This window comes from Sphaeramia orbicularis, chromosome 4 (genome assembly GCF_902148855.1).
Source record: "Sphaeramia orbicularis chromosome 4, fSphaOr1.1, whole genome shotgun sequence".
NCBI classification, from domain to species: Eukaryota; Metazoa; Chordata; class Actinopteri; order Kurtiformes; family Apogonidae; genus Sphaeramia; species Sphaeramia orbicularis.
The window spans coordinates 55,638,591-55,665,934 of record NC_043960.1 but is presented as its reverse complement, the minus strand read 5'-3'; the positions used below and the strand labels follow the sequence as shown (position 1 = coordinate 55,665,934).

Genomic DNA, 27,344 nt, shown 5'->3' with positions numbered 1-27,344 from the left:
ACTTACGGCTCTGGGACATTAACAGTTCAGTGCAGCAGGTACGCAGTGGTGGAATAATGTGTGGGGAGTGTGAAGAGTGTGGAGATTTTTCAAAATAAATGATAGTGATAAAAGTAACGCTGACTGCAAGTAACGTTAAAAACACAGACAGATACGGACGCAGCGTTCTGTCAGTCCTCTGCGTACATTTCATCCATTTTCCAGGTGTTGGCGGATGCGTACCCTGATGGAGAATACCAGCGGGAACTGTGGAGGTAGAGAATCTGTTCAAAGAGCCACTGTGTGAGTTGGAGAAAAACTACTGACACATTTATGACAACTACCCAGAGCTGGGCAGGGGTACAGAGCGGTGCGGACCGCCACCAGCGGAAGTGAAAACAAAACTTATTGCTCATTTCTCTTTTCTCTACCTGCTAAAGCTTCGCTTTTAAACCTTACAAGCAAAAACGCTGCAATATTAGTATCACATCAGTGTTACCTCTGTTGTCTACTTTATTACTGACTTTCTTCTTCTTCTTCGCTAAAAACTTTACTCTTCTTCGTAGTATTTGTCTAGTATGGTTAGTTAAGAGCGGCGCCCCCTGGTGGATTAATTAAGAAACGCTCATTCCAACACATTTAATGTCAGTAGCAGCACCTTGTTTCAGTCAGACTAATGACAACAACAATAAAGCACATTTACAGAAGGAACTAAGAACTGGAATGGGATTATTAAGGACTCGTATCGGTACTCAAACATACATACAGTAGTGACACAATGGTAGTAAATAGATTAGTGTGTGGCTTATTCTGATATTTACCTGTAATAACACACTCACTGCTGTCTGTTCCATAGAAGAACATGACAGTGCACCATTTGTTTGGAACTACTGAGGCTTACATGAACCACCTGATCACCATATTAGCGACATCAAAGCATGTCGCAACTCTCTCTCTCTCTATGGCTCTGGTAGCGACACAAAGGCAGACCACTGACTTGTTCTAAATTAGGATTGAGGAGATGACGTATCGACCAGCGTCCCCACCCCATTTCGCTATTTTGAACTTACAGGCGCCAACAGTCCCATTACAGTGCGTTCATTGTTTTTGTAAATTGTCTGTAAAATCTGTCCCATCGAAGATGCCTGGGAGACACTGCTGAGGTAAAAACTGTTCCGGTTACTCCCATGATTGACACAGCAACCGGAGAAACCTGGAGGTACATTATTTTGGGTTTCTGACTAGTTTAATGCATTTACAGTTCCCACACCCTAACCAGACCATCACTAAACTAATCAAACCCCAGTCACTTCACATTTACATGGAACATAAATGTCGGAGGAAACATTAAAAACATAAACAATGCTGTCTATTGACTATGAAACAGTGTTGATAGTATTTCACCATTATTACCCCCTTGATTACAACAACATTCACTATCCACGGGCTGACCTCTGACCCCACCACAGTGTTTTCACAGTCATCAGGCTTGTAGATCTCCAGACCTTGAACCCAGCCACAGCAGAACTGTTCAGAGCTGTCAAAGGACTTAAAGCTTTTGGATTCTTGCACTGTGTAGTAACTGATGCCGAAAACGAGATAGTGAACTAACTGTATGTAGGTACAGGGTGGGAGAGTCCAGATCCTGCACCAGTCAGACAACAGTGAACACTGGTAGCTCATAGGGGTCTATATCCTTTTCAGACTTTTTCAGCCTTCTGACTCCATTTTCCAGGTCATTTTGGTGGATACAACTACTCACAATAGGCTCAGTTACACTTTCGTCATGGCTCCAGAGCGTCTGTCTGGCCTCCACTGGCACTATGCAACTTCTGGGTTTGGGTCAGGACCCCTACACAAAAAGAACTACAAAATTTGACTGCTTTACGGCATACGTCACTGATATGTCACGCAATTGATGGGTGCATTCGCACGCAGTGACCGGCAGTAAGGAGTTTGGCGTCCCGGCTTTTGAGCTTTTATGTTTGTTTTTAAGGAATAAAGGAGACGAGCTCCAGGGGAACGTTGGCTTTCAAAAGGATTTTAAGGACTGTTGTGTTATGGCTTTTACTGAGACATGGCTCACCGAACAGGACCACAACTCCAATCTCACCAATGATGTCTTCGGGACTCCCTTCAGACTGGACCACAATACTGAAGTAACGGGTCAAAATAGGGAGGCAGAGTCTGTCTGTATGAGAATGAACAATACTGCAGTTCTGTCATTGTCAGAACTAATCTGAACACCAGACATTCAACTGTTTTACCTGCCCCAGGAGTTTCCTCCGGGCTGGTCTAGGGGGCCAAACCCCTCTAGAGCCAGAAAAAAGCAAACAGTTAAAAAAAATAAAAGTCCCACCCCCTCAAATTGAAGTTTGTGAAGTTTCAGGAGATAGGGAAAAGGTAAATGAGCTTCACAACAGCACGAGACTTAGAGGAATTAGTAACACAGGTTAAGTTTCACTTTCACTTTCCAAAGGGAAACGCCCATTCTGCCTCCCACACTGTATTTGATGTTGTACAGAGAATGCAGACTATCTCACTGGAGGCTCCGGACTTTATATTGGGTGATTTTAAGTATGTCTCACTGAGGAAGACCCTAGTAAATTCCTATCAGTATGTCTCCTGTCTTGCCTCAGGAAGTTCACCAGCATCAAGGGCTTGTCAACAAATGCGCCAGTATTACCGAGATACAGATTATATGACAGTTGTTGCAGACAATACCGTTTCTTGACTTTAGGGGGACCACGTGAGCAAAAGTTCTGTGTTGTTGCTTTAATATCTCTGATCTTCTCCAAATACCTTTGCATAGCAGTTGTGTTGAGCGTCTCCTGATGTGGATCCCTTGCTTTTGCCGCTGCCTTATCCATTTTATTCCTTAAATCTTGATTTACATGTCTCTTTCCTGCACATCTGTACTATGCTGTTGTCCATAGCAACTGATAGCTTGTAAGTTCAAAATGGCACAGTCCATAGTCCTCATTCCTAGTACATCTCAGAAATAAAGTGTGTAGCTTTCTGATGTCATACATTTGTTTTGACTTTTTTAGTTTGATGGATTTATATTAAGGATGCACCGATCAGATACTGATAGCACACAGTAGTCCAGTACTGACTAAAAAACTATATCTACACTTCTTGTAGCCTTTGAGCACCTTAAAGATGGCTACATTTTGTTGTACATTTTTACAATTACAAAGAGTACTCTATGTTGTTCTTATTTTATTCAATGAAAATAAATGTCATTGATGAAAAAAACTCATTTTTTGTAGAAGAATTAGATGCAGTGGGGGAGGGGTGGGTGGGTTAAGTCCTCTGCAAGAAAAGTTAAAATAAGAAATAATTAATTGTCTAAAGTGGGTCATGCCTTAAGAACCAGGGGAACACACGGGTCACAAGATGAGAATCACTAATGAATATGAGCAGTGTATGAAGTCAGGTGGTATTTTTTTGTAAAACATAACCACATGAAGCCATCGTACATTCAACACTGACAGTTTGTTTTATTAACAGTTGTGGATGACATAAAAGAACTTGCATCCACATTAGAGGATGGTGTGTCATGTCATTTTAAGGCCAGTAGGAGGAGTAGTTTTCACTCTGTACCCACAGAATGTTTATGGATGTTAACACTCTTAAAAAAAACAAAAACAAATCCATCAGACACTGACAGATCCCATCACATTTTCCTGTCACTGTCCACACATCCTTCTGTTGGTGTTTACAGGATTGGCTCTAACTGCAGACAGACATGGTTATTTTATAGAAAACACTGCATCTCTAAACTCAGGAAGTTTTCATCCTCACTGACGCTGGAAAGCAGAAGGTGGAATTCAACTCACCCCAACTTTGAAAGTCCCAGTGAAGCTCCAAGTAAAAGTCTCCGAGCTAGAACAAAAAAAAACAAAACAAAAACAACTTCATCTTCAACAACCCGTGTATGTGGGTGGAAAAGTGGGAATACAACAGTTACACAAAATGATCTGATTCTTCGAACAACAAAGAGCAGTTTTACAAAGGAAATAAATCACACTAGCAAAACATGACTGACTACATTATATAACAGAGATATTTTCAAAGCTTTTGATAGAAAGGTGGGTGTTTTTTAGGTTTCAGATCAGTTTTTAGGGAGAAAAAACATCTAATATCATGTCTAATTTTACCAAAGACATGATGACACAAAATAAAAACCATGATGAAATGTATTCAAACCAAAGATAGAAATAACTGTTGGGTTTATTAAACAATTAATTCATTAGTTTTGGTTGATTATTAATTACACTGACAGCTCTCCGTAATTTCAGCATCTTAAGTATTCTCTTAAGTGTATTTTTGTTTTTGTTTATTTCTGTGGGCCACTTACTGGACTAACTGCCCCACAGTATCTAAGTCAGGGATGTCAAACTCATTTTAGTTCAGGTTCCACATTCAGCCCAACATGACCTCAGCTGGGCCGGATCAGTCCAATAATAACAGTGAAAAAAGTAAAATTACATTATAAAAATGTTAACATCTACAAAGTATCCTCAAAAAAAGGTGAATAACATGAACAACCATGAACAACCTGAAATTTCCTGTAACATAAGTGCAATTTGAACAGTATTATAGCTCAGTTTATCATTTATACATGTGCACTAAAACTTATAGATTCATAAATACACAAAAACATTTAGTAACAGGTAGAATATTAGTCAAATTGCACTTATTTTTCTTAAGGAGCTTCAGGTTCTTCATATTTGTTCAGGTAATTAAATTTTTTTTGTGAAAAGAGAGTTGGTAATGTAAATATTTTCATGCAATTTCACTTTTTTTTTTTTTTTTTACACTAAAACAAAGAGAAAATGTTGTAGTTGTCATTATTTAGGCTATAGGTTATTGTGATAGTCTTTTACTGGTCCATTTGAGATCAAATTGGGTTGAATGTGGAACCTGAACTAAAAATCTGTGTAATTTTTACATTTCACAAATTCATCCCAGGGGCTGAATTGGACTTTTTGGTGGGCTGGTTCTGGCCCATGGACCACACGTTTGACACCCCTGATCTAAGTTCAATGAAAATCATAAACCTTGCTTTTAAAGTACATGATTTAAGAGCGGTCCACCACAAATCACAGCTGACCAACTCAATGGCCCAATTATCCTCTGACCAACAGGATGGGGGGGTAATGATGTCATCACTGCTGTGGGTGGTTCCAATCTGCCCCACAGTGATGATGTAATGCTGACGAGCGGGTATTGTCAACAACTATATAATCTCTGAGAAATGATGACAACAGCATCTTTCTCTGCTTTTTCATCTGGAAGCTTCATATCACGATGCATCAAACAGGTTCAGCTGAGTGAGTGGGCGGAGCCTTAGTCCACTCCAGGTCCCAGAGTGGACGGAGCCTTAGTCCACACCAGGTCCCACAGTGGACGGAGCCTTAGTCCACTCCAGGTCCCAGAGTGGACGGCGCATTAGTCCACACCAGGTCCCAGAGTGGGCGGAGCCTTAGTCCACTCCAGGTCCCAGAGTGGACGGCGCATTAGTCCACACCAGGTCCCAGAGTGGGCGGAGCCTTAGTCCACACCAGGTCCCAGAGTGGACGGCGCATTAGTCCACACCAGGTCCCAGAGTGGGCGGAGCCTTAGTCCACACCAGGTCCCAGAGTGGACGGAGCTTTGGTCCCAGAGTGGACAGAGCTTTAGTCCACACCAGGTCACGTCTTTCCACATTCCAAAACATGAGGGGTTTTAAATAGTTTGCCTCCTCTAGTCTTGTGTCTGTTCCCATCTGCTCACTTCCTCCCTCTCTCTCTTATGGCAGTGGTGTTGCTGCAGAGCTGACCTGTAAGCTAAAAGTGCCAGATGATGATGATGATGATGATGATGATGATGACGGTTATGATGCCTCCTTTTTGACCTACATTTCATCGTGTTAGACAGCTACAAATCCAAATCAGAATGAAGTTGTGACTGATTTAAAAGATAAAGCATTGATAGAATAGAATAGAATAGAATAGAATAGAATAGAATAGAATAGAATAGAATAGAATAGGCTTTATTGTCATTACACAGGTGGTCTCTGCAGCGACACGGTAGAATATCAACATATATTAGAAAATATGAAATTAGGTAGTATGCAATAAAAATATGTGCAAAATTGGACAATAAATCTAGTCATATACGACAGAGATATAACAAAGTAAAAATACAAAATATAAATAAATACATATGGGTTCTTCTATGAAACTGGTCCTAAAAACCGGACATGGGGCTAAAAATTCAGCCCAGATCTAGACTAATGTTATGAAGCAGGTTTGGAAGCACTTTGGGTCTATTTTAACAATAAATACTTACTGAGATAAAAGAGAAAATATTTTTCAGATAGAACACATTTTTATATTATTTTATATGAGTTTTTATACATAAATCCACATGTAACATGGTCAAAAGTTCATAAAAATTACACACTACTATTTTTTTGAATATCTCTTTATTCTCTCACAGGTGCATTTTGGGAATTGAACTAATTATTCAAGGTAGAGTGTTTGACAAAAATGACCACTGTTGAAAAATCATTTGCGATTTATTAGCGTTTAAATGTTCAGGTTCTGTATGTAACACCAGTGGACACGATGGGTTCCGCACCAAACCTGGAATGAGACTGAGATTGACGAAAAACCCACGTGTGGATTAGAAAAACCACTAGGATCGATGCATTTAAGTGTCTTTATTTAGAGTCTATAGAAGACCGTTTACACACGTTTTCACATCTAATACACTGACACCTAGGGAGAGTTAATGTCCATATTTGGGTCCTATTTTTGGACCCAATATTTGATTATCATTATATTAATTATTGGATGCATCAGAGCAGGTGTATAATTTTTGTGCATTTATCTGAGGTAATCATTAGGCCCATCCTGGGGGGAAATATGTCTACATTTACCTTTTATAATTGGGTCTAAAAAGATGGAAAAGTGACAGATGCTTAAATAAACCCAGTTTCATAGAAACACCCATATATAAATACAGACGGTATGAACACTGGTCTGGTTGGCTTCACTTCATTTTCTTTATGTACATCCACTGTCTACTGTAATGTCACTGCTGTCTTTTCTAATTAGTAGTTTTTATAATGTCACAGCCTTTTCTGATTTAAGGTTGCACCACACAGACACAGACTCATCCTAAAGACACTCTGCTGAGTACGTGGACATGACATCGGACTAAATGTGCATGTAAGTAATAAATATGTCAGAGGCAGCTACAACAAACCCTGAAGGACTATTGTGTCTGGTACTAGTAAGTGGTGTTTAAAGCAAGTCTGGAAGTGTGAGGTCATACCAGGGAAGAACAAACACCAGCACTGAGGCCTGCTTTAGTCAAAAACATACTGACTTTAACTGTCCAGCTGGCAGAGTCTGAGTCTGAGTGGGTCCCACGTGGCTCTCCTTTGAAAACGATGACAGGAATTTGCAAACGACAAACTAGATTGAAGTCAGAGGGGGGCATTCATGTCTGTCAGACATTTTTATGTGTATGTTTTTGTTCATTTAAGAGACAAGAGAAATGCCAAGAGCTCAATAGTGTAGGACTGAGCAGAGGGAACATTCATTTCAGGTCAGAAAATGGAGGGTTCTAGACAACAGAGCAGGGCCAGGGTACCTCTTTCAGGGCTTTCAGCAGCTTGGGCCTCTTGTCCTCCACACTCTCTCTGGACTGTTGCTTCAGTTTCCGTAGCAGCGCTGTGACTGAGAAACACAAAAAGACAAAGACAGAGATGAACAGAAGCACTCGCATCAATAAAAGCCCCAACAGTGACTTCAATTGTACATGTTACAAGTGGACGATGAACGTCTGCTTCTGGTTCTACACAAACTCAGCTGTAAGTTTTAGAATTATTCAGAGAATGACTCATTACATCCCAGTACAGTAGTTCACTTTTTTGTCTCTAAAAGGAAATTTGAGCTCTTGACCATCCTCGTCCACTAGGAGCAGTGGTCCGGTCTGACCCAACATATCACATGTGCACAGTCAATCTCTTTTAAAGACGCACCTATTTGCACTGGCTTTTAATACGAGTGTGTGACTTTTATTTGTTTTATCTTCTGTCTTCCGTCTTTTTATCTTATTACTGTGTATCTGTTATGTTTTGTATCAGTTTTAGTCTATCTTGTATTTATTCTTATTTTACTAGTTTTTAATATATCTTGCATTTGAACCTGCAGATTTGTACGGCACTTTGCGTTGTTTTAAATGTGCTCTATAAATCACCTTAACCTTGACCCTTTGTTAGAGCTGGACCAGTGGTTCACATAGGCCTGTTTCTGCCCACTGTTACTCTGGAATAGGACTAAAAACCCTCTGGTCTGGTTTCTTTGTATTCCTTTAAACAAATACTCTTATCTAGGGCGGTGTTGAGTGCTAGTGCTGTCACGGTCAGTGCCAGTGGAGAAGTTGTTTTGCACATCAAGAGGGGATTTGCAGTTTTAAAATGTTTTAAAACTAATGTTTCTGTTTGTAAAATGCACAACTTTGCTGTTACACCTAGTGTTCACACTCCTCTGTCTTTTTAACTTACCAACAGTTGAGACTTTTGGAAGTCTGTTACAGTTCATAAACTCTCGGGTTATGTTGAAATGTGGACAATTTACGGTTTAGAAATGTTGCTCTTAGCAGTCACTCGTATCGTTCTCTGATATGCCAATCCCCTGTCATTCGACCTTTCAGGAAGAAAACCAGATGTATCTTCAGGATTTTTTATTGGTCCAAATATCATACCCATAGTTGGGAAACTGTCCTATCAGCAGAAACTCTTTGGTAAAACCAACTGTAAACCAACTTTAAACCAACTGTAAACCAACTATAAACCAACAGTAAACCAACTGTAAACCAGCTGCAAACCAACTATAAACCAAAAGTAAACCAACTATAAACCAACTGTAAACCACCAGTAAACCAACTGTAAACCAACTATAAACCAACGGTACACCAACTGTAAACTAACTGTAAACTAACTGTGAACCAACTGTAAACCAACAGTAAACCAGCTGTAAACCAACTGTACACCAACTGTACACCAACTGTGAACCAACTGTAAACCAGCTGTAAACCAATAGCAAACCAACAGTAAACCAAATGTAAACCAGTACCTCCAGTCCAGTTATTTCAACTGTACATCCTGTGAGCTAGACTAGAGGGATGTCAGAGGTCAGTTAAACTTTCTAATGCCAAAGGACATAGGGGAAACCCATGTGACATGAGGAGAAGATACAAATTCCACACAGAAAGGCTTTGATCCCTGACTGGGCATCGGATCCAGAACCTTCTTGCTGTGAGACCACAGAGCTGATCACTGAGTCACTGTGTTTCCAACGCTGTTGTACTCAACCATCCTCCATCCTCCTCCTCACTCCTCTCTACTTGGCACGAAGCCCAGAATCACAACAAAAACAACTCGTTTCCACAGTAAAATACTAGTTTCACTTTCAGCACATAAATCCTTTTAGCAACACTTATTCTTTGTCAGTTGAAAAGAACAGTGCTTGCTTCGATTTGCCTTTTTTTGTGAGGGCACCTGTGATGCAGATTATACAAAAGACATTACAAAGTTAGGAAAGCTTTGCGTACAAAATAGCAACACACATACTAAAGGCAACAAACATGCCATGTGCAGTAATGACAGCTTTCAGTACGCAGCTATGCGGACTCCCTGGGCCCACAGGACACACCCAGCGGGATCCGACCAATCCTAGCGAATCGCCTGGAGGGATCAAAACGGTCCAGGAAGTTCAGAGACAAGCCTGAGAGGTGTAATGTTGGCTGTTAAAGACCTGTGCTTTCAGCCTCGTTCATGACATAAGGGAGAGAGACAGTTAACCATGACAGGTCTGCTCTTTAACTCCATGGTTTTTCATTCATAAAGAAAACTAGAATAATGAAAAGGAGGAACCACACTAGGGCTGGGCAATAAAAGGCTAATTATCATTATCATATCATTTTATGTTGTGACAATTATATTTAATGTGATGTATGTTTTTCTTTTGACTTCGGGGATTACTTTGATCACTTTCTCTAATTTACTCATGTAAGGTGTTGAATGCTCTGCCTCTAGATAAGTGAAGTGTTCGACTGTTTGGTGAGTGTTTGTCATGTTGTGACCCAGTTAAACTCCAAACACCTGTGCTTATTTTCAATGTTTTGGATTCATGCTGTGAAAGGCAACGCATGTTTCCACTTAGTTTCATCCTTCACAATGATTTTGTCTTGATTCATCATTTGCAATATTAATATTCCTAATAAATAAATTAAAAAATCTATCTTACTTCCATCTTGTTTAACCTTTTTGCGTTACTTGTCATTTTTAATAGTGAAGAAGACGTTCAAATAAACCAGAAGTTCCGGGTGTCTTTTCATCCTGTGGATGTATTTACATCATTTTAGTTTTGCCATATTTTTTGGTAAATAATTTAAACTAAAAATCAGAGCTGCATAATTTCTATAAAAGTCACATTGGAATTATTGTGGAAAATGTGGGGGTTTCAATTTGGTATGAACGTGGGCCGTTCAAGAGTACCGAATATTGGCTGCACCTGACTATAAGCCCCACCCATCCTGTCTCCAACGGCTCACCATCAATTTATTGATGCCAATTTTACATGCAGCAGCTCTATTTCCTTCTTCAACAGCTGGATCGATTGTTAGCCTGGAAAACATAAATTAGCCGCATCAACTTTGAGCCGTGGGTTCACAGCGTGTGGAAAAAAATAGCGGCTTATAGACCTGAAATTACGGTAAGCACTTCGGTTCCCAGTGGAACCAGCTCCAACAGTGGGCTGGCCCGTCTGAAAACAGCTATAGAGAAGCTGAAATCCATTAGGGGTCCCCTCTGTTGGTTTTCACAGAGAACAAATCCAACCAAATATGTCCTAGTTATCAACAAAACCCCAAGGAGATCTGATGGCAGCAGTAGATCTAGTGGTGGTGGCAGAGGAGGTCGGGGCAGACAGATACAGACGCAGTGTTCTGTCCATCCTCTGCGTACATTCCATCCGTTTTCCAGGTGCTCGCAGATGCGTACCCTGATGGAGAATACCAGCGGAACCATGGAGGTAGAGGATCTGTTCAAAGAGCCAGTGAGAGTTAGAGAAAAACTACTGACACATTTATGACAGCTACCCAGGGCTGGGCCGGTTTCCATCCTACTTATGATACTATGGGGGTATGGAGCGGTGCGGACCGCCACCAGCGGAATTGAAAATGAAACTTATCACTCATTTCTCTTTTCTCTACCTGCTGAAGCTTCGCTTTTAAACCTTACCAGCGAAAACGCTGCAATATTAGTATCACAGTAGTGTTACCTCTGTCATCTCCATGTTTGCTATTACTGACTTTCTTCTTCTCAAAAAACTTTACTCTTTTTCGTGGTATTTGCCCAGTATGGTTAATTCAGAGTGGCGCCCCCTGGTGGATTAATTGAGAAACGCTCATTCCAACACATTAAATGTCAGTAGCAGCACCTTGTTACAATCAGACTAATGACAACGACAATAAAGCACATTTACAAAAGGAACTAAGAACTGGAAAAGGATTACTAAGTACTCGTATCGGTACTTGGTATCAGCAGGTACTCAAATCTAAGTACTTGTACTCGTACTCGGTTTAGAAAAAAGTGGTATTGGTGCATCCATAAGATTTACTATAGCCTGAAAACTCCAGAGTACAGGTTTGATTTATGTACTGAATGATGTTGTTGAGTTTAATGATGCAGCCTTATATAAAATATGCTCTACTTCAGGTTTGGTATGTTGTTCTCACCAGTCAGCATCCAGACTTTTACTGTCTGAGACCCACATGTGACAGCAGGAGGCATATAAAAAGTCCAAGATGTCGACTGCAGCCTTCAAACACATCCTGAGTCTGACAACCCAGCTGGGTGAACAGCAGAACCCTGAGGACAGAAATAGCTCCTCTGGAACAAAACACTACAAACATTTCTCTAAGTCACATTTTGTTTCATTGTTCAGACTGGAAGCAAAAAGTGTCAACTCTGATGACAAATACATCAAAAGACAAGTAAGTGGAACTGAGCAAAAATGCGGGCTTGAAATAATGCAGAGAGTTGGATCTTTTTTGTTAATCACACTCTGACAGATATTCATACATACAAACTGACTGGGACTGTGTAAATATTACTGTAATTTCTGGACTATAAGCCACTACTTTTTTCACCCACTTTGAACCCTGCGGCTTAAACAATGATGCAGCTAATTCATGTTTTACGGGCTAACGAGCTTCATGCCGCCAACACATTTAGACTCGTCACACCAGACCAAATTACGAAACAGGTCACAGTGGACCAGTGAAATCGTTCGAATCGCCGTAAATCAAGCGCACTCACACTAAATTCTTCGGATCAGTCATTTTGCGCATCATGCACACATCCTCATCATGGAAAACACACAAAGAAATGTATATGAAGCAGCTTTCAAGTTAAAGGCAATCAATCCTGCTGTCAAAGTCAGAAATAGAGCTGCTGCATGGAAGCTCGGCATCAATGAATCGATGGTGAGACGTTGGAGATGGAAGCGTGCGGCTCATATTCAGGTGTGCTCAATAGTCCGGAAAATACGGTAGATCACAATTATGTTTTGAAGGCTGTTCAGGGCAGCAGGACCTTTGTCTGACTGTAAAACAAACACAGCTCCTGTAACTGTGCTTCCCTCACACACTCCTGACAAACGCTGACTCAGCTCACACACAGACCTGCCGCTCAGGCCTCGGCTGCAAAAGGACCTGGCAGACATTTCACAGGCTTAACGGAAAAATAGCCACACTTTCACTCACATAGCACCGTTTTCCTCTAATGTCATCCAGGCATTCGGGCAAATCGCTATATATGGTTCCAGACATAACTGTTCTGCATTGCGCTGACTCTGCTATAGCTGTCACAATACAGAACCCACTTGTATTTGGAGTAATGTTTGTGAACGCAAGGAGAAAAACAACCATACCGACCACTCCAGCCTCTATTATTTTACCTCCACAGAACCTTTTCTAATGATCGGCATCTATCACTTCCTGGTACCTGCTGCCTCAGTCACTGGAGTTGTTTGCCAACAGGCTGGGACTGTTCCTGTCAGGTGAGCCGCTGAAGAAGCAGACAAACCAAGGTTCTGTCAGCAGTGGAAGGCCTGCCCCTAGAACAGAGCTGTGATACGAACTGGACCGATACCAGACCGATACTGATACCAGTACGACAGTATTATTTTCTAGCATATTAAAAAGGGGTTATTATTATAGGTTTCAATGTTTTGTTCTTTTACATATTCTTACATTGAATGCATTTGATTCAAGTACTTGTTTTGAATGTTTTGCCTCCATTTGTGAAATTTTCTACTAGTTGTATAATAGTATTTGTTCTATTCTGTCTACATAGGCAATTTTAAAAAGCAAATAACCATTTTTTTAGTAGTTTCCTTCTTGTTGAATATTCAAATAAAGTGAAAGTCATCTCAGATCCATGAAATCAGAAGTGGCAGGTTTTTAGTCCAGTTTGCTTCACTTTTTTTGTCTTTGTGGGCCTATTCTGTCATGTTGGTCTTGAACGTCACTATCATCTTTGTTGGGTCATTTTCATCTTCTTATGTTGTTCTCATCCTGTTGCATTCTTTGCGCTGTTTTCATCTTATATTTCATTCATCCATCCATCTTCTTCCACTTTGTCCAGGTCTGGGTCGGGGGGCATCAGCCTGAGTAGAGAAGAGTAGAGAAGCCCAGAACCCCTTGGGGGATTCCAAGGCGTCCCCAGGACCAGAGATGTAATCCCTCCAGCGTGTCCTGGGTCGGCCCTGGGGTCTCCTCCCGGTTGGACATGCCTTTGAAACACGTCCTCAGGGAGTCGTCCAGGAGGCATCCTGAGCAGATGAATCACCTCAGCTGACTCCTCTGGATGTGGAGGAGCAGTGGTTCTATTCTGAGCCCCTCCCACATGGACGAATTCCTCACCCTATCTCTAAGAGAGAACCCTGTTGATCTCACACTCATGAACTTGACCCTGTGATACTTGAACTGCTCCACTTGGGGCAGTAACTCTTCTCTAACCTGGAGAGGGCAAATGGTAAATGGACTGAACATATATAGCGCATTTTCTACACCTTCATGGTACCCAAAGTGCTTTACAATTCCTCACATTCATCCATTCACACACACACTCCCACACCAGCAGGCGGCTGCTGCCATGCAAGGCACTACCTGGTCCTACCAGGAGTAATTTAGGGTTCAGTGTCTTGCCCAAGGACCCTTCGACATGTGGACAGTTCGAACCGCTGACCATTGGACGTGACCACTGGTCACCCGCTCTACCAACTGAGCCACAGCCACCCCATCCCCTCACTGAATCGCCACCTTATCGTGGTGGAGGGGGTTGAATGCGCGAAAGATCCTTGGAGTCATGTTGTCTGGGCATCTAGCCCCTGGAAGGGTCTCCCACAGCAAATTGGTCTTAGGTGACAGGTCAGACAATGTGCGATTCTTGACCCATATGGATGAACAAACCTTGCTCAACCTGGGCTCAACCCTGAAGCCAGGCCTGGGGGGAGGGACTCCTCGGCAAGCGGCTGGTGGCTGGGTCTTTGCCTATGTGGCCGGGCCGGGCACAGCCTGAAACAGCACCTTGGGTCCATCCTCCTGTGGGTCCACCACCCACAGAAGGAGCCATACGTGTCTGGTGCGTTGTGGATTGGGCGTTGGCCGGGTATGGAGGCCCTGGCAATCTGATCCTTGATTGCATAAACTGGTCATCTTGTATTCATTCATTCATCTTTTGAACCTGCTTTATCCTCACTAGGGTCGCAGGGGTGCTGGAGCCTATCCCATCCACCTATGGGTGAAGGCGGGGTTCACCCTGGACGAGTCTCCAGTTCATCACAGGGCCGGCATAGAGACGAACAACCAACCATTGTCACATTCACACCTATGGGCAATTTTAGGTCGATCAATTAACCTATCAGTGCATGTCTTTGGATGGTGGGAGGAGCTAGAGTACCCGGAGAGAACCCACGCAAAGACGGGGAGAACATGCAAATTCCACACAGGAAAGTCCTTGGTTGGAATCATCTTGTATTATCTCTTACAAATATTACAACATAACATGCTGTGCACTTCTTTTAATCCCTTTTGGCCAAATATAGTGTAAGATTCTGTTGAAAGTTCCTGCCCTATAATTTAGATTAGATTGTCTTTGTGTAAAACTTATTACATACCCATTTATATTTGAAAGTACTCAGATACTATAACTGCACAAGGACATTTGGCCTTGAAAAAGTAGGTCATGGTCACCCATGTTCAATATTCTTCTGCTCCATGACAAGATGCATCCACAGGATAAATGTGGAGCAGATATCTGAATGTATTCTACAGATAATGTGATTATGTTGTTGAATGGACAGACAGAGAGAGACGGACAGACAGACAGACAGATGACAAAACGATTACAATACCCTTCGGCCAAGGGGTAAAAAAAAAACACAAAAACCATCTGGTGTCAAACTTTTACATGGACTCAAAATCAACTTTCAAACTTAAAGAAATAATGCTGAGAGTATGTCATGATAATTACTGATATAAAAATCCTTATTATAATGACATTTAAGACCATATCTTCCTGCTCTAGTCCTTCATGATTTTTACCATTTGCTGGTGAAAAACTATCACTCTTCTATCTACCTCTTCTATGTAACTCTTCTGTCTACCTCTGAACTGCACTGCGACACATTAGTTTTTGTGACTGGGAGCTGTGAACCACTTCTCCTCCTTTCCTGCACTGCTTTGCTGAATGACTCCTTGCAGAATGTCATTTATCTGTAACCAGAGACACAAGTTTGATGCCTTTAGCATAAAAATAAACTAGGAAGAGTGATTATACCAGCAACAAGACAGACATATTTTTCAAGGAGGAAAGTGAGAACGGTGATCTGAACTGCAAACAGTGAGTCATGAGGCTGAACGGCAGGTTAGTGTGTTCAGGATAAATGAGTAAAGACTGGAACTGGCAGCAGTGATACTGCATGAGTTCATTAGAGGCTTCAGTCAATAATAGCACCTCCTGGTGAGGGACACAGCATTACAGAGGTCAGGAGAGGACTTAGTCGGCTCCAATGAGAAGGATGGAGATTCTGAGATCCCAGACTCCATAGTGGGTGTGTCCTTTAACAGCAATAGAGTCGTCCTTAGGTTTTCACAGTCAAACCAAGGTTATTATCATTAACGAAAACTAATGAAATGACAAATACTAGAATTAAAAAAACATTTTCGTTAACTGAAATAAATAAAAACAATAATTAAAAGAAAAAACAATAACTAACTGAAACTTTATTGTGTGTTTACAAAACTAAAATGGATAAAAATTATGGATAAAATTCCCTTCGTTTTCATCTTTGTCAATGGTGGATTGATGTGAAATTGATTTATTTCGCTCGAGCAATTTTAGCTGCTGGCACCATATGACACTTCACGGTCCGTCACTTGTGGTTTACAGTCGTCTTCTGGTCCCCACTCTACCTGGAAACATGGAGACTAAAGTTGGGAGAAAGCAGCAGAGTCCTGTCTGGGATTTATCTGATTATGATGGAGAAGAAGAGAAAAGATATAAAAAAAAAACTAAAACTAAACTAAAACTAAGCATTTAGAAAAAAAGCAAAACCAAAAAAACTAGCAAACCTGCTCGAAAAACTAATTAAAACTAACGGAATTAGAGAAAAAAAGTCAAAACTAAATAAAACTAAACTATAATGAAAAATCAAAAATTATTATAACCTTGAGTCACACAGTGTTTCCCACAGTTTCGCTGCAGTTGTGATAGTGTTTATCATGTAGTTCACAGGTGTCAAACATGAGGCCTGGGGGCCAAATCCGGCCCGCCAAAGGGTCCAATACAGCCCGTGGGATGAATTTTTGAAATGCAAAAATTACACTGAAGATATTAACAATAGTGTCAAAATCATTTTAATTCAGGTTCCACATACAGACCAATTAGTTCTCAAGTGGATCAGAGCAGTAAAATATTATCATAATATCCTATAAATCACAGGTGTCAAACATGCGGCCCGGGGGCCAAAACCGGCCGCCAAAGGATCCAATCTGGCCCCCGGGATGGATTTGCAAAGTGCAAGTTAGGGCATCAAACTCAAAAATAGTATCATAATAACCTATAAATAATGACAACACCAATTTTTTCTCTTTGATTTAGTGCAAAAAACATTGTGAAAACGTTTACATTAGCAAACTTTCCTTTAACAATAACATGTGAATAAGTAGAACAAAATGAAGAAATGGAGAAAATTAAGTGCAATTTTAACAATTTTCTGCCTGTGACTAAATGTTTAGTGCATATGTATAAATGATGAGTCAAGGCATAATATTGATAAAATTGTACTTTTAATTCTCAACAAATTCCATTTTTTTTCAGGTTATTCACATCCTTTTTGTTTGGATAGTTTGTAAACGTAAATATTGGCATAACTTAATGTTATTTTTTGCACTAAAACAATTTGGAGTTGTCATTATTTATTGGCGGTCATGCTATTATTGCACTGGTCCAGCTCACTTCAGATTAAATTAGGTTGAATGTGGCCCCCAGGAGAAAATGAGTTTGACACTCCTGCTATAAATAATAACAACTGCAAATTTTCTCTTTGTTTAGGTGTAAAAAAACTGAAATTACATGAAAATACTTACATTAACAAACTATACTTATACAAAAAAATTTGAATAACCTGAACAAATATGAACAACCAGAAATGTCCTAAGAAAAGTAAATGCAATTTTACCAACATTCTGTTATTAAATGTTTGGTGTATTTGTAGATCCACCATGATCTGTATGTTCTAATGTACATGTGTAAATGATAAACTGAGGCAGAATATTTTTTAAATTGCACTTATTTTTCTTAAGACATTTCAAAGTGTTCCTATTATTCATATTTTTAAGGAAACTTTGTAGATGTAAACATTATCTTAATTTAATTTAACTTTTTTCACTGTTAATATTTTACTGGTTTGGCCCACTTCAGATCATATTGGGCTGAATGCGGCCCCTGAACTAAAATGAGTTTGACACCCCTGATGTAGTTACTGGGAGGGTACAGGTTTGTATTGGTGGCACTAACAACTCTCTCTCTCTCTCTAGTCAGTCAGTCTATCAGTTGGTGATTGATTGATTTTTGGCGAGCTAGAGGGGCAGGCGTATTCCTCAATCCTAAGTTTGTTTCACTGAGTTGCATAAATTCTGCATTCCAGATTCCTGGGAGGTAGAATATATCTCAGTTGGACTTAACTACATCCCACCTCAAAGTATTTCAGGTGATCCATGTTGAACATAAGTAACAAATATGGAGATCACAAATCTAAGCTCCTATTTGCTTTGTTACTGAAGAGGCATTTTGACTGTTGACAGTACAGTGTTCTCATATACACAAATAAGATGGAAGAGGTGAAAGGATGGATGAGCTAATTATACAATGTGAAGTTTCTTTTCATTGCGAACTTACACACTGTACATTGTACTCTGCAGTGAGGTTGAGGTACTTCGATCTGGATTGACTTTGCAACAAGGACCTGTTGCTTGGACAGGCACTCCAGTGCATTTTAACAAGTTGGACGTCGGAAACTTCCCATTTCCCAGGACTCTGGAATGCAGCACTAGTCCCGAGGTTACTCTGCATCACTGGTCATTCACTGTCCTCTTAGGAGACACTAGGGTGACCAGAGTGACATCTGAATTGACGATTGTGCTCATCACACAATTATGCATTTGTTAAGTTACTGTAATATGTATGTAAAGTACCAGAGAATTGAGTCGTGCAGGTACATACACCACCACACACTGACAGAGGGTCAGAGGTAAAAACACATTCATAGTTTTTTTTTGTATTTTGTAAATGAATTATATTGTTGTGTTCATTTTGTTAATAAATAAATTGGCATGGGTGACATGACATGACTCTAGTGTACAAAGGCACAAGAGTGAAATATTCAACCAAGGTACAAAATCCACTGCAGTGTTAGTTCATGGCAGATGACTGAGACATAACAACATGATATTATTAAAAGAGCACCAGCCAAACAATGAAAAAAATGGTAATTTTCCACCAACTTTATTTTTATGAGAACTAGTCAAGGTTAGTCATTAGAATTTTGGCCTTAGTTTTGGTTTCCATTCACCTGGCTCTTACTGCTTGGGTTGCTGCACTGATGCCTTATACTGATGCTGTAGTGACGTTCAGTTTCACATCTTTTATTCAAACTGAGACTCAGATCATCCTCTTCATGTGACCAGTTGTAGTGACGACTTCACACAAGCTTATTTGTTGTTATGCAGTGGAGTAAAACAAAATGTGAAAACAAATAAGTTATTTTTTGTATTTAGTATTTAATCCATTCCCGTAAAATCCCTTGTCGAAGCCTATAATGTAATAACAGCCGATAACTTAATAACGGACGACAATGTAATAAATTTGCCATTTTGAAAATGTAATAAGCCAATAACGTAATATCTGGCCAACTACGTAATAAAAGTCCTGAACCGATAACGTAGTAACTTTTGGCCAATAACGTTATAACTTATTGGCTGGTTATTACATTATTAGCCGGGTAAAAAAAAAAAATTCTTTGCGAATGTAATAACTGAGCCAATAACGTAATAAGTTATAACGTTATAGGCCAAAAGCTATTACATTATCGGTTCAGGACTTTTATTACATTATTGGCCAGATATTACATTATTGGCCTATTACATTTTAAAAACAGAAAATTTATTATGTTATCGGCCGTTATTACGTTATCGGTTGTTATTACATTATTGGCTTCTACATCCCTGCAAATATCAATGTGATTGCACATAAACACAATAAAACTACTGTAGTAATAGTTCCATCCAGACTCTGAGTGGAAAAAAGGGTCTAATCAGTCTGAGAAGCAAGAGAAACATCTGATGAATTCCCTTTCATCAGAGCACAAAGGCCAAGGGCCTTGAGGAATGTCTGCTCTCAGAAGCACAAAAGCTGAGGCCGGCGTCATGGCCTCACTGGGAGGCAGTGGTGCTTAGAATGCAAAGAGGCATTTGTTGATTTGCACCTGTTGATCTGTTCATTCCATCACTATTTTCACACAAGCAAAATGAAAGTGAAACTCTTGTAAAGCCTAAGTGTTTTCAGTAAACTGCCATCCAACAGTCTAACAGAAAAGCTGGTTTGTCAGCATATCGACGTCTGTGGCACAAGTCGACTAGTCATGTGTTCTCCTCTCTCTCCTTCCATCACCCAATAGTGCGAGCCTTCATTCAGCACATGTCCATACTCTCATCTTTCTACATGAAAACATGGAGCGCAAGGTAGTGATGCGGATCAGCAGACCCGGGTTGGGTTGGTGTGGGTCCAAAAAATGTCACTTTATTTGTGTGATGGGTTAAATAATTCCACAAAAGCGAGTTGAAAAAAAAAAAAAAAAAACGACCCACACATCACTAGTGCAAGGCCCAGACTGAAGGAAGAAGATAACTCAGAGTAGGATTATTAAAATGACTGTGATCTAGAAAAACTCTGGTCTCAGTAATGTTCTGTGAACCATGGAAGCACCATCAATACTGAAGAATAATGTGGACAGACAGCGGGTTTGGATTATTTTGTTCATTTATTTCATGGTGGCAATGCACTCTTTTCTCTAACCTGCTGTGTGTCTTTTCTGCTGCAGTTTTAAACTTTTCCCACTTTATGTTGTTCACTTAAATTTAAAAGAAAATTCCAGGTGTTAACCTATGATTAGCTTAGTTAAATGTCTGAGAAGGACTGTTGATGCTTGTGTCTTTCCAGCTTTTTATTCTGCTCTTTACTGTACATTGTTAATGTTCCGGTGAACGTTAGTACAAGTTGCTCATTGTTGAATGGCTGTGTGTCTGTGTTGCTCCTCCAGCGTCAATGTGATGACGTCATCATACAACAAGTATTTCAACTTTATTGACAAATAAGTTGATCTGAAAAAGTCTGAAGTCACTAATGCCCTAGTGTGCAACAGATGTGCATTTGAGTTTTCACAGACACATACTCATCTGTCGGTCTCCATAGCTGATCGCCTCAGCAAGCGGGCTCCATCCCTGAGCGTTCTTCACCTTCACTGGTGCATTGTGGGCCAGCAGCAGATGGGCACATTCTGAAGAAGAGAAATTGAGAGCAAAAAAACAAATGACTTTATTTGAGCATAAGCAACATCGAAACAAAGCAGCAATCCTTATTCATCGCTAACCCTAACATATAGATGCATCATCAGTTCTTAGCATTTAACTGCAGTTGTTGACACACCCACATGAACTTCCAGAAGCTGCCCACACAGATGCCTGATCAAATATCATGAAAATTTTTTACTACTGATCAAATATCGGCTTTCAAAAAAAAAAAAAAAAATTTAAGGCCAATGGCTGCTACTGAAAAAAAATCTATATATTGTCCAACCGATATGTCCATCTACCTGTAATTCTAACTGAACATATTATTATTCCTATTATTACAGGAGTAATGATAAATAAAAGCTAAATGAAATGTTTTATAAATGATGTATAAGTTGTTTATGACCTCAGAGCAGAAGTGTAATATCCACAAAAGCTAATGGATTGGTTCATGTGCTGTTTTGCTGTATCAGTCAACTTATAATTAGCTTCCACACCTACTTACTCCAGGACCTAGTTTCTGCCAGCACACATAATGTTGCCATGGTGACATACTCATTTAATTCATCCTCAGATCCCTCCATGACAGAGACCAAACAGCCAAAGAATCTGAGTTTAACTTAATGCCAGAACTGTATCATGCTCAACTTGGGATTGATGTCATTTATTTATTATGTATTAACCCATAAAGACTCAGTGCTACTTTTGTGGCAGTTCCCAAATGAATTGTTCTCTATATTTAACCTATCTTAAGTGATTTATCACTATTTATTGCAATATTATCCTCTTTGAGTTTTTTCAGTGTAAAACATGCATTTTCCTATAATTGACTGACCGATCATATAGACGTTCATAAAAAACCCAGAGGAAATTCAAAAGTTATTACATCAAAATGGAGAAAACTTGAAGAAAAAGTGACTTTTCAATAAAATCTGTCATTAACTGAACATAAAAACATGTGTTTCCATCCACTGTCATTGATCCAACTCTATGGGTTTTACTGGTGAACTAATGTTGTAGAAGATGATGGAGTTTCCATGTTCACTACGGAGCCTCTGAACGTCCAAATAGGTCATATCTGATGACAAACTGTATTTTACACCAATTAGTTACATGTATTGATAGGATTAATGGATCAACAGGTATTAAATAGTTTAAACCAGTAGATGGTCTTGGTCACCAGTGGCTGTTTGGGTCTTTATGTATTAATTACTGGCCTGGAATCCCCTTTTCTCCAATTATCAAGTTAAAATGATGCTGTGCACTTTATTATAGACTTCAGAAATTCCAGTAACAGGTGTTACTGATACCATAGATTGGTCCCTATGGTGTCAAATCAGCTGTTTTAAAAATGATCCTGGTTTTATATAGGAACAGATTGTGTGTAGGATTTAGAAAACAGCTGACCCATTAACCACAGAGCCATATGAGACCAACAGTTACATAAGAGTCATCTGAGTTTCATATCAACTCCGATGGAAAATATGGAGGGTTTTGAAGAGTAGGAGAAATAAAATGACAAGCCTCATAAACAAGGTCAGACAATCTGGTCAGAAATGCTAACATGACGATTCAACTGATATCTGTAATTGCCATGACCAGATGTTATTTCTTCTAAAGCTAAAGGCTGATTTTTGGTCTTGAGTGAAAGTTGAAGAAGCCAGACATTATTTTGCATTAAAATTATTAGTAAAAGGAGACACTGGAGGGATTATGTCTGTCAGCCTGGGAACGCCTTGGAATCCCCCCGGAAGAGCAGAGGGGTGGGGGTAGATGGATGGGTGATTTGTAAAAGATGCTACAAGATGAAAACAACGTAAAGACAATGTAATGTAGAGATACTGTAAAAAGGCACAAGACATACTAAGAAACCAATGATACGAGGGCTGTTCAATAAGTTCATGGCCTCACCCAGAAATACTGGTTGTTATAATACAGGATGTTACATTCTTTCGTGATGGGATAATGATGCTTGAACATCGATGGACCAAGTGCATTGCTGTAAATGGAGATTATGTTGAAAAATAAAATATAAATTATCAGTCTGTGTTGTTCTGTTCTGGGTGAGGCCATGAACTTATTGAATGGCCCTCGTATATATATTTTTAATTAATTAACCCTTATTCAACCAGGAAAAAATGACTTGAGATTAAAAATCTCTTTGGCAGGGGTGTCCTGGCCAAGACCGTAGCAGAAGGTACAGAAAATACAAACTTCAGCCATACATCCACACTAACAAACGTACATCAAATACATAGTAAAACTCAGCGCTAAAACCATACATAACACTAAACTAATAACATACATATAAAAGATCGTCATTGAATTAAAATTGATGAACAGGATGAAAGCAACATGACAAAAAAAAAAAACATGTGAGAGCTAAACAAGACAGAAAAGATGTATAAACTCCAAATGAAAACAGCAGAAAAAGACCAAACAGGGGAAAACAGTGGCTATGATAGATAGAAATATTCTTTATGGTCACAACATAAAACTTGGCATGCACTCTAAATGCAGATCACCTAAAACAGGGGTGTCACACTCATTTTAGTTCAGGGGCCACATTCAGCCCAATTTGATCTCAAGTGGGCCGAACCAGTGAAATAATAACAGTGAAAAAAGTAAAATTATATTATGATCAGGTTTACATCTACAAAGTTTCCTTAAAAATCTGAATAACATGAACAACTTGAATTATCTTAAGAAAAACAAGTGCAATTTTAACAATATTCTGCCTCAATTTATCAGTTTTTCATTTACACATGTTCATTACAATCACACAAAACATTTAGCAACAGGCAGAATATTGGCAAAATTGCATTTACTTTTCTTAAGACATTTCCATTTGTTTATATTTGTTCAGGTTATTCACATTTTTTGTAAAAGTATAGTTTGGTAATGTAAACATTTTCATGTAATTTTACTTTTTTTTTTACATCAAAAACAAAGAGAAAATTTGGGGTTGACATTATTTATAGGTTATTATAATATTTTACTGGTCTGACCCACTTAATCTAATTGGACTGTATGTGTCTGTATATGGAACCTGAATTAAAATGGTTTTTACACCATTGATTGTTAATATCTTCAGTGTAATTTTTGCATTTCACAAATTCATCCCGCGGGCTGGATTGGACCCTTTGGTGGGCCGGATTTGGGCCCCAGGCCGCATGTTTGACACCTGTGACCTAAAACAATGATGATCATAAATGTTATTTCAAGAGCAAAATGTGCAATCAAGTAATATTAAGTAAAGAAAAAAAAACCCTGAAATATTTATGTTTAAGCTGAAAATGTGAACAAAGTAACCTTTAAAGACAGAAGAAAAACGCGGCTCACAATAATTATATATCATAATACAAGTGGTGCCAGGCACAACAAACCCCGCCCCTCGCACGTATTTCACCCATAATAAGTAAATGGGAATTTCTTTTAAAAGAATCATAAAAATTTGAACTTTGACCTAGATTTCCCAAAATGTAATCACATCTACTCTGGGTCAGTGGCAATCTATGAACCTAGTTAGGTCTGAATTCAACCAATAGTTTTGCTGCTAAAGTGTAAACAAACAAACAAACCAAACCAAAAACAATACCCCTCGCCTCCCCTTCGGGGGTCTGGAGTCATAAAAGATATCACAATATATGTCATTATTGTTTTATTGCCCTGCTGTAGTCACAAATGCCATCCCCTTGTACTGTCATGTGACCCTAAGATCTGTGTTTGTATTCCACCAGTGGGAAAACAGCCAACAGGCCTCATCCCTTTTCTGCGGTTAGATTAGCAGTAAGTGCAGCACAAAATCCCTTCCCTCTCTGGGCAGCCTGTCAACAAACTGCAGCCAGCCAAAAAAATGGAGCCTGTTGTTCCGGCTCAGCTGTCAGTTTTGTCGTGACATCATTCATTACATTGTTGGCGCCTGTACAATCGTGTCTCAGCACTGTTCAGGAGCAGTCACAGAGCAGCGAAGCAAACCAAAGCACAGAGCTGCTCTGCCGTTGGGTGGACATGTAGGCCTGCCACCGCCAGGAACATGGACTTTATCACTGTTGTTTAACCAGTGACTCCTACGACTGTTTAACACTCTTTTAGTTATTCCTACAACTCATGCGGACAAATTCAAACTGGTTTTCCTGTCCTGTTCAGACTTGTCTTTTAGCTAACCACTGGTACAAGAAATAAAACAGAATGTCATGACTGGTGGGGTCACAGAGCCACCAGATCCACACAACCAGAACGATTAACCATTAAGATAGTGAGAATGTGGAGTTTTCCCAGCTATCATCATTATTTTGGTTAAGAATCCAAGTATTTTGTGTCATTGCACCAAAGTGAAGAGAAAAGGAAACAAAAACCCATGTTCAGAGTTGTCTACACTGTTTTGTTGTTATTTATAGTTATGCCAAATTGTGATCTGACCTAACTATTATTCCACACAGCAGATTGGTGTAGTGGCAATAACGACTTTTATGGAAAATAATGGGCTACATCCAAATGTTTGATTATTTTAAAACTCTGTATTCCAGTATAAATAATTAACATTCACTTTTTTAAAATGAAATCTGCATGGAGAATGAAATGAAGATTCAGAAAGAAGATCTTGTCTTTGAGTAATTTATTAAAGCTCTGTACAGAACATTCAAACATTCACAGAATGTAAGGAGTCACATGAGCAACTCACTACGGAAGAACACAAGACTTCAAAGGACAAAACTAAGGTGAGCTGACCCCAGGTAAATCTATTAGATGACCAGTTACTTCCATGTCCCAAAAGCCAGTTTCTGTAACCAAGGATCAGACCAAGACCCCCACCTTGGTCTGCTGCCCAATTCACAAGGCACCAGGCCCTTCTGCTTCCCCCTCCAGATGGTGGACCTAAAGGATGGCGAGCCTATGTCTCCGGTTCAGGCTGGGCCCAGCCGGACCCCATGGGCAAAGGCCTGGCCACCAGGTGCTTGCCCACGTGCCCCAACCCCAGGCTTCGCTCCAGGGTGGACCCCCAGTAACCCTCCAGGCCAGGTACACATTCCCTTGGTATCTCTTAATATGAAGGGTCTGAACTGTTCTTTGTCCAGCCCTTCACCTAGGACCAATCTGCCATGGGGGACCCCACCACGGCCAAAATGCCCCCGACAACATAGCTCCTAGGGTCATTAGGGCTCTCAAACTCCTTCACCACAGTAAGGTGATGGTTCAAGGGGGAGGAGTTCCTAAGAGGGAGTCCAGGGTTGGCCTTACCTGGTGAATATATGGAGGGAATTAGACACAAGTGAAAACTACAGTCAGGGTGCAGCCACCCATATCTGTCTGATAGAAAACAGGAGAAAAACAACAACAACAATAACAACAACAACATAACTGAGACAATGTCATACAGCCTTGAATGAAAAAAACCATACTGTGGCAATAACTAAGCAAATCATACTGAAATTTTCCATCACAAACTTATACAGTGGCAAGCAATAAGGTCATCATATAGAAGTAAATCTTTCTCACACTTGCTTTTAAAGGTACCTATAGTGAATTTTCATTGCTAGCTATTTCAAAAGATCGCGTATACTACCAGCAGTTCTGTCAGGTAACTTACGTTATATCCTGTTGTCACCAAGTCAGTGTTCCATCAGACATGTCTGACTGATGGAGACATGACAGAGACATGTGTCCTCTTTCACAGGCTGTCCCAGCACCGGTACCTACCCAGACTGGTTGTATTGTCCCATTACCTGGGCTTAGATGGACTGGTCACTGACCCCATGCAGCAGACACCAGTCTAAGATGACACATTATTGGCCGGTGCTGGGTCGCGTCTCTACGACATTGGCAGAGTGCAAAGCTTACCAAACAACGATTGCAATCTCCGTTTTCCACTCAATCTCGCTCACTGACTGCTGCTTGTTTACTCACACTCGATTGCCCAGAAACAATCCTGCAGCGTCACTTCTGGTCAGGAATAGCTGCTCCCCAAAGGTTCTGCCCCCACCCATAATTCACGTAATAAAACAGTCCAGTGTGGTGCATTTATGGTGGTTTTATACTGAATTTGCACCTCTCTTGCTTATACACAAAGAACAATTAATGTGTTAAGGATGACCAGTACAGGTACACTTTAAGTTAAAAATAAAGGACAAACAATAAAGCGTATATCACCCTGTCACACAAAC

At 40.0% G+C, this 27,344-nt stretch overlaps 1 protein-coding gene across 1 annotated transcript in view; it reads right to left on the bottom strand.

Annotated features, from left to right (window-relative positions):
- The window catches only part of LOC115418087 (ankyrin repeat domain-containing protein 13C), an 82,180-nt gene that overhangs the window by 27,579 nt on the left and 27,257 nt on the right, over nucleotides 1-27,344 (bottom strand). Inside the window, 3 exon segments of the mRNA XM_030132399.1 lie at nucleotides 3,822-3,867; nucleotides 7,630-7,715; nucleotides 21,063-21,167. Coding sequence (XP_029988259.1) covers nucleotides 3,822-3,867; nucleotides 7,630-7,715; nucleotides 21,063-21,167 — 237 coding nt within the window.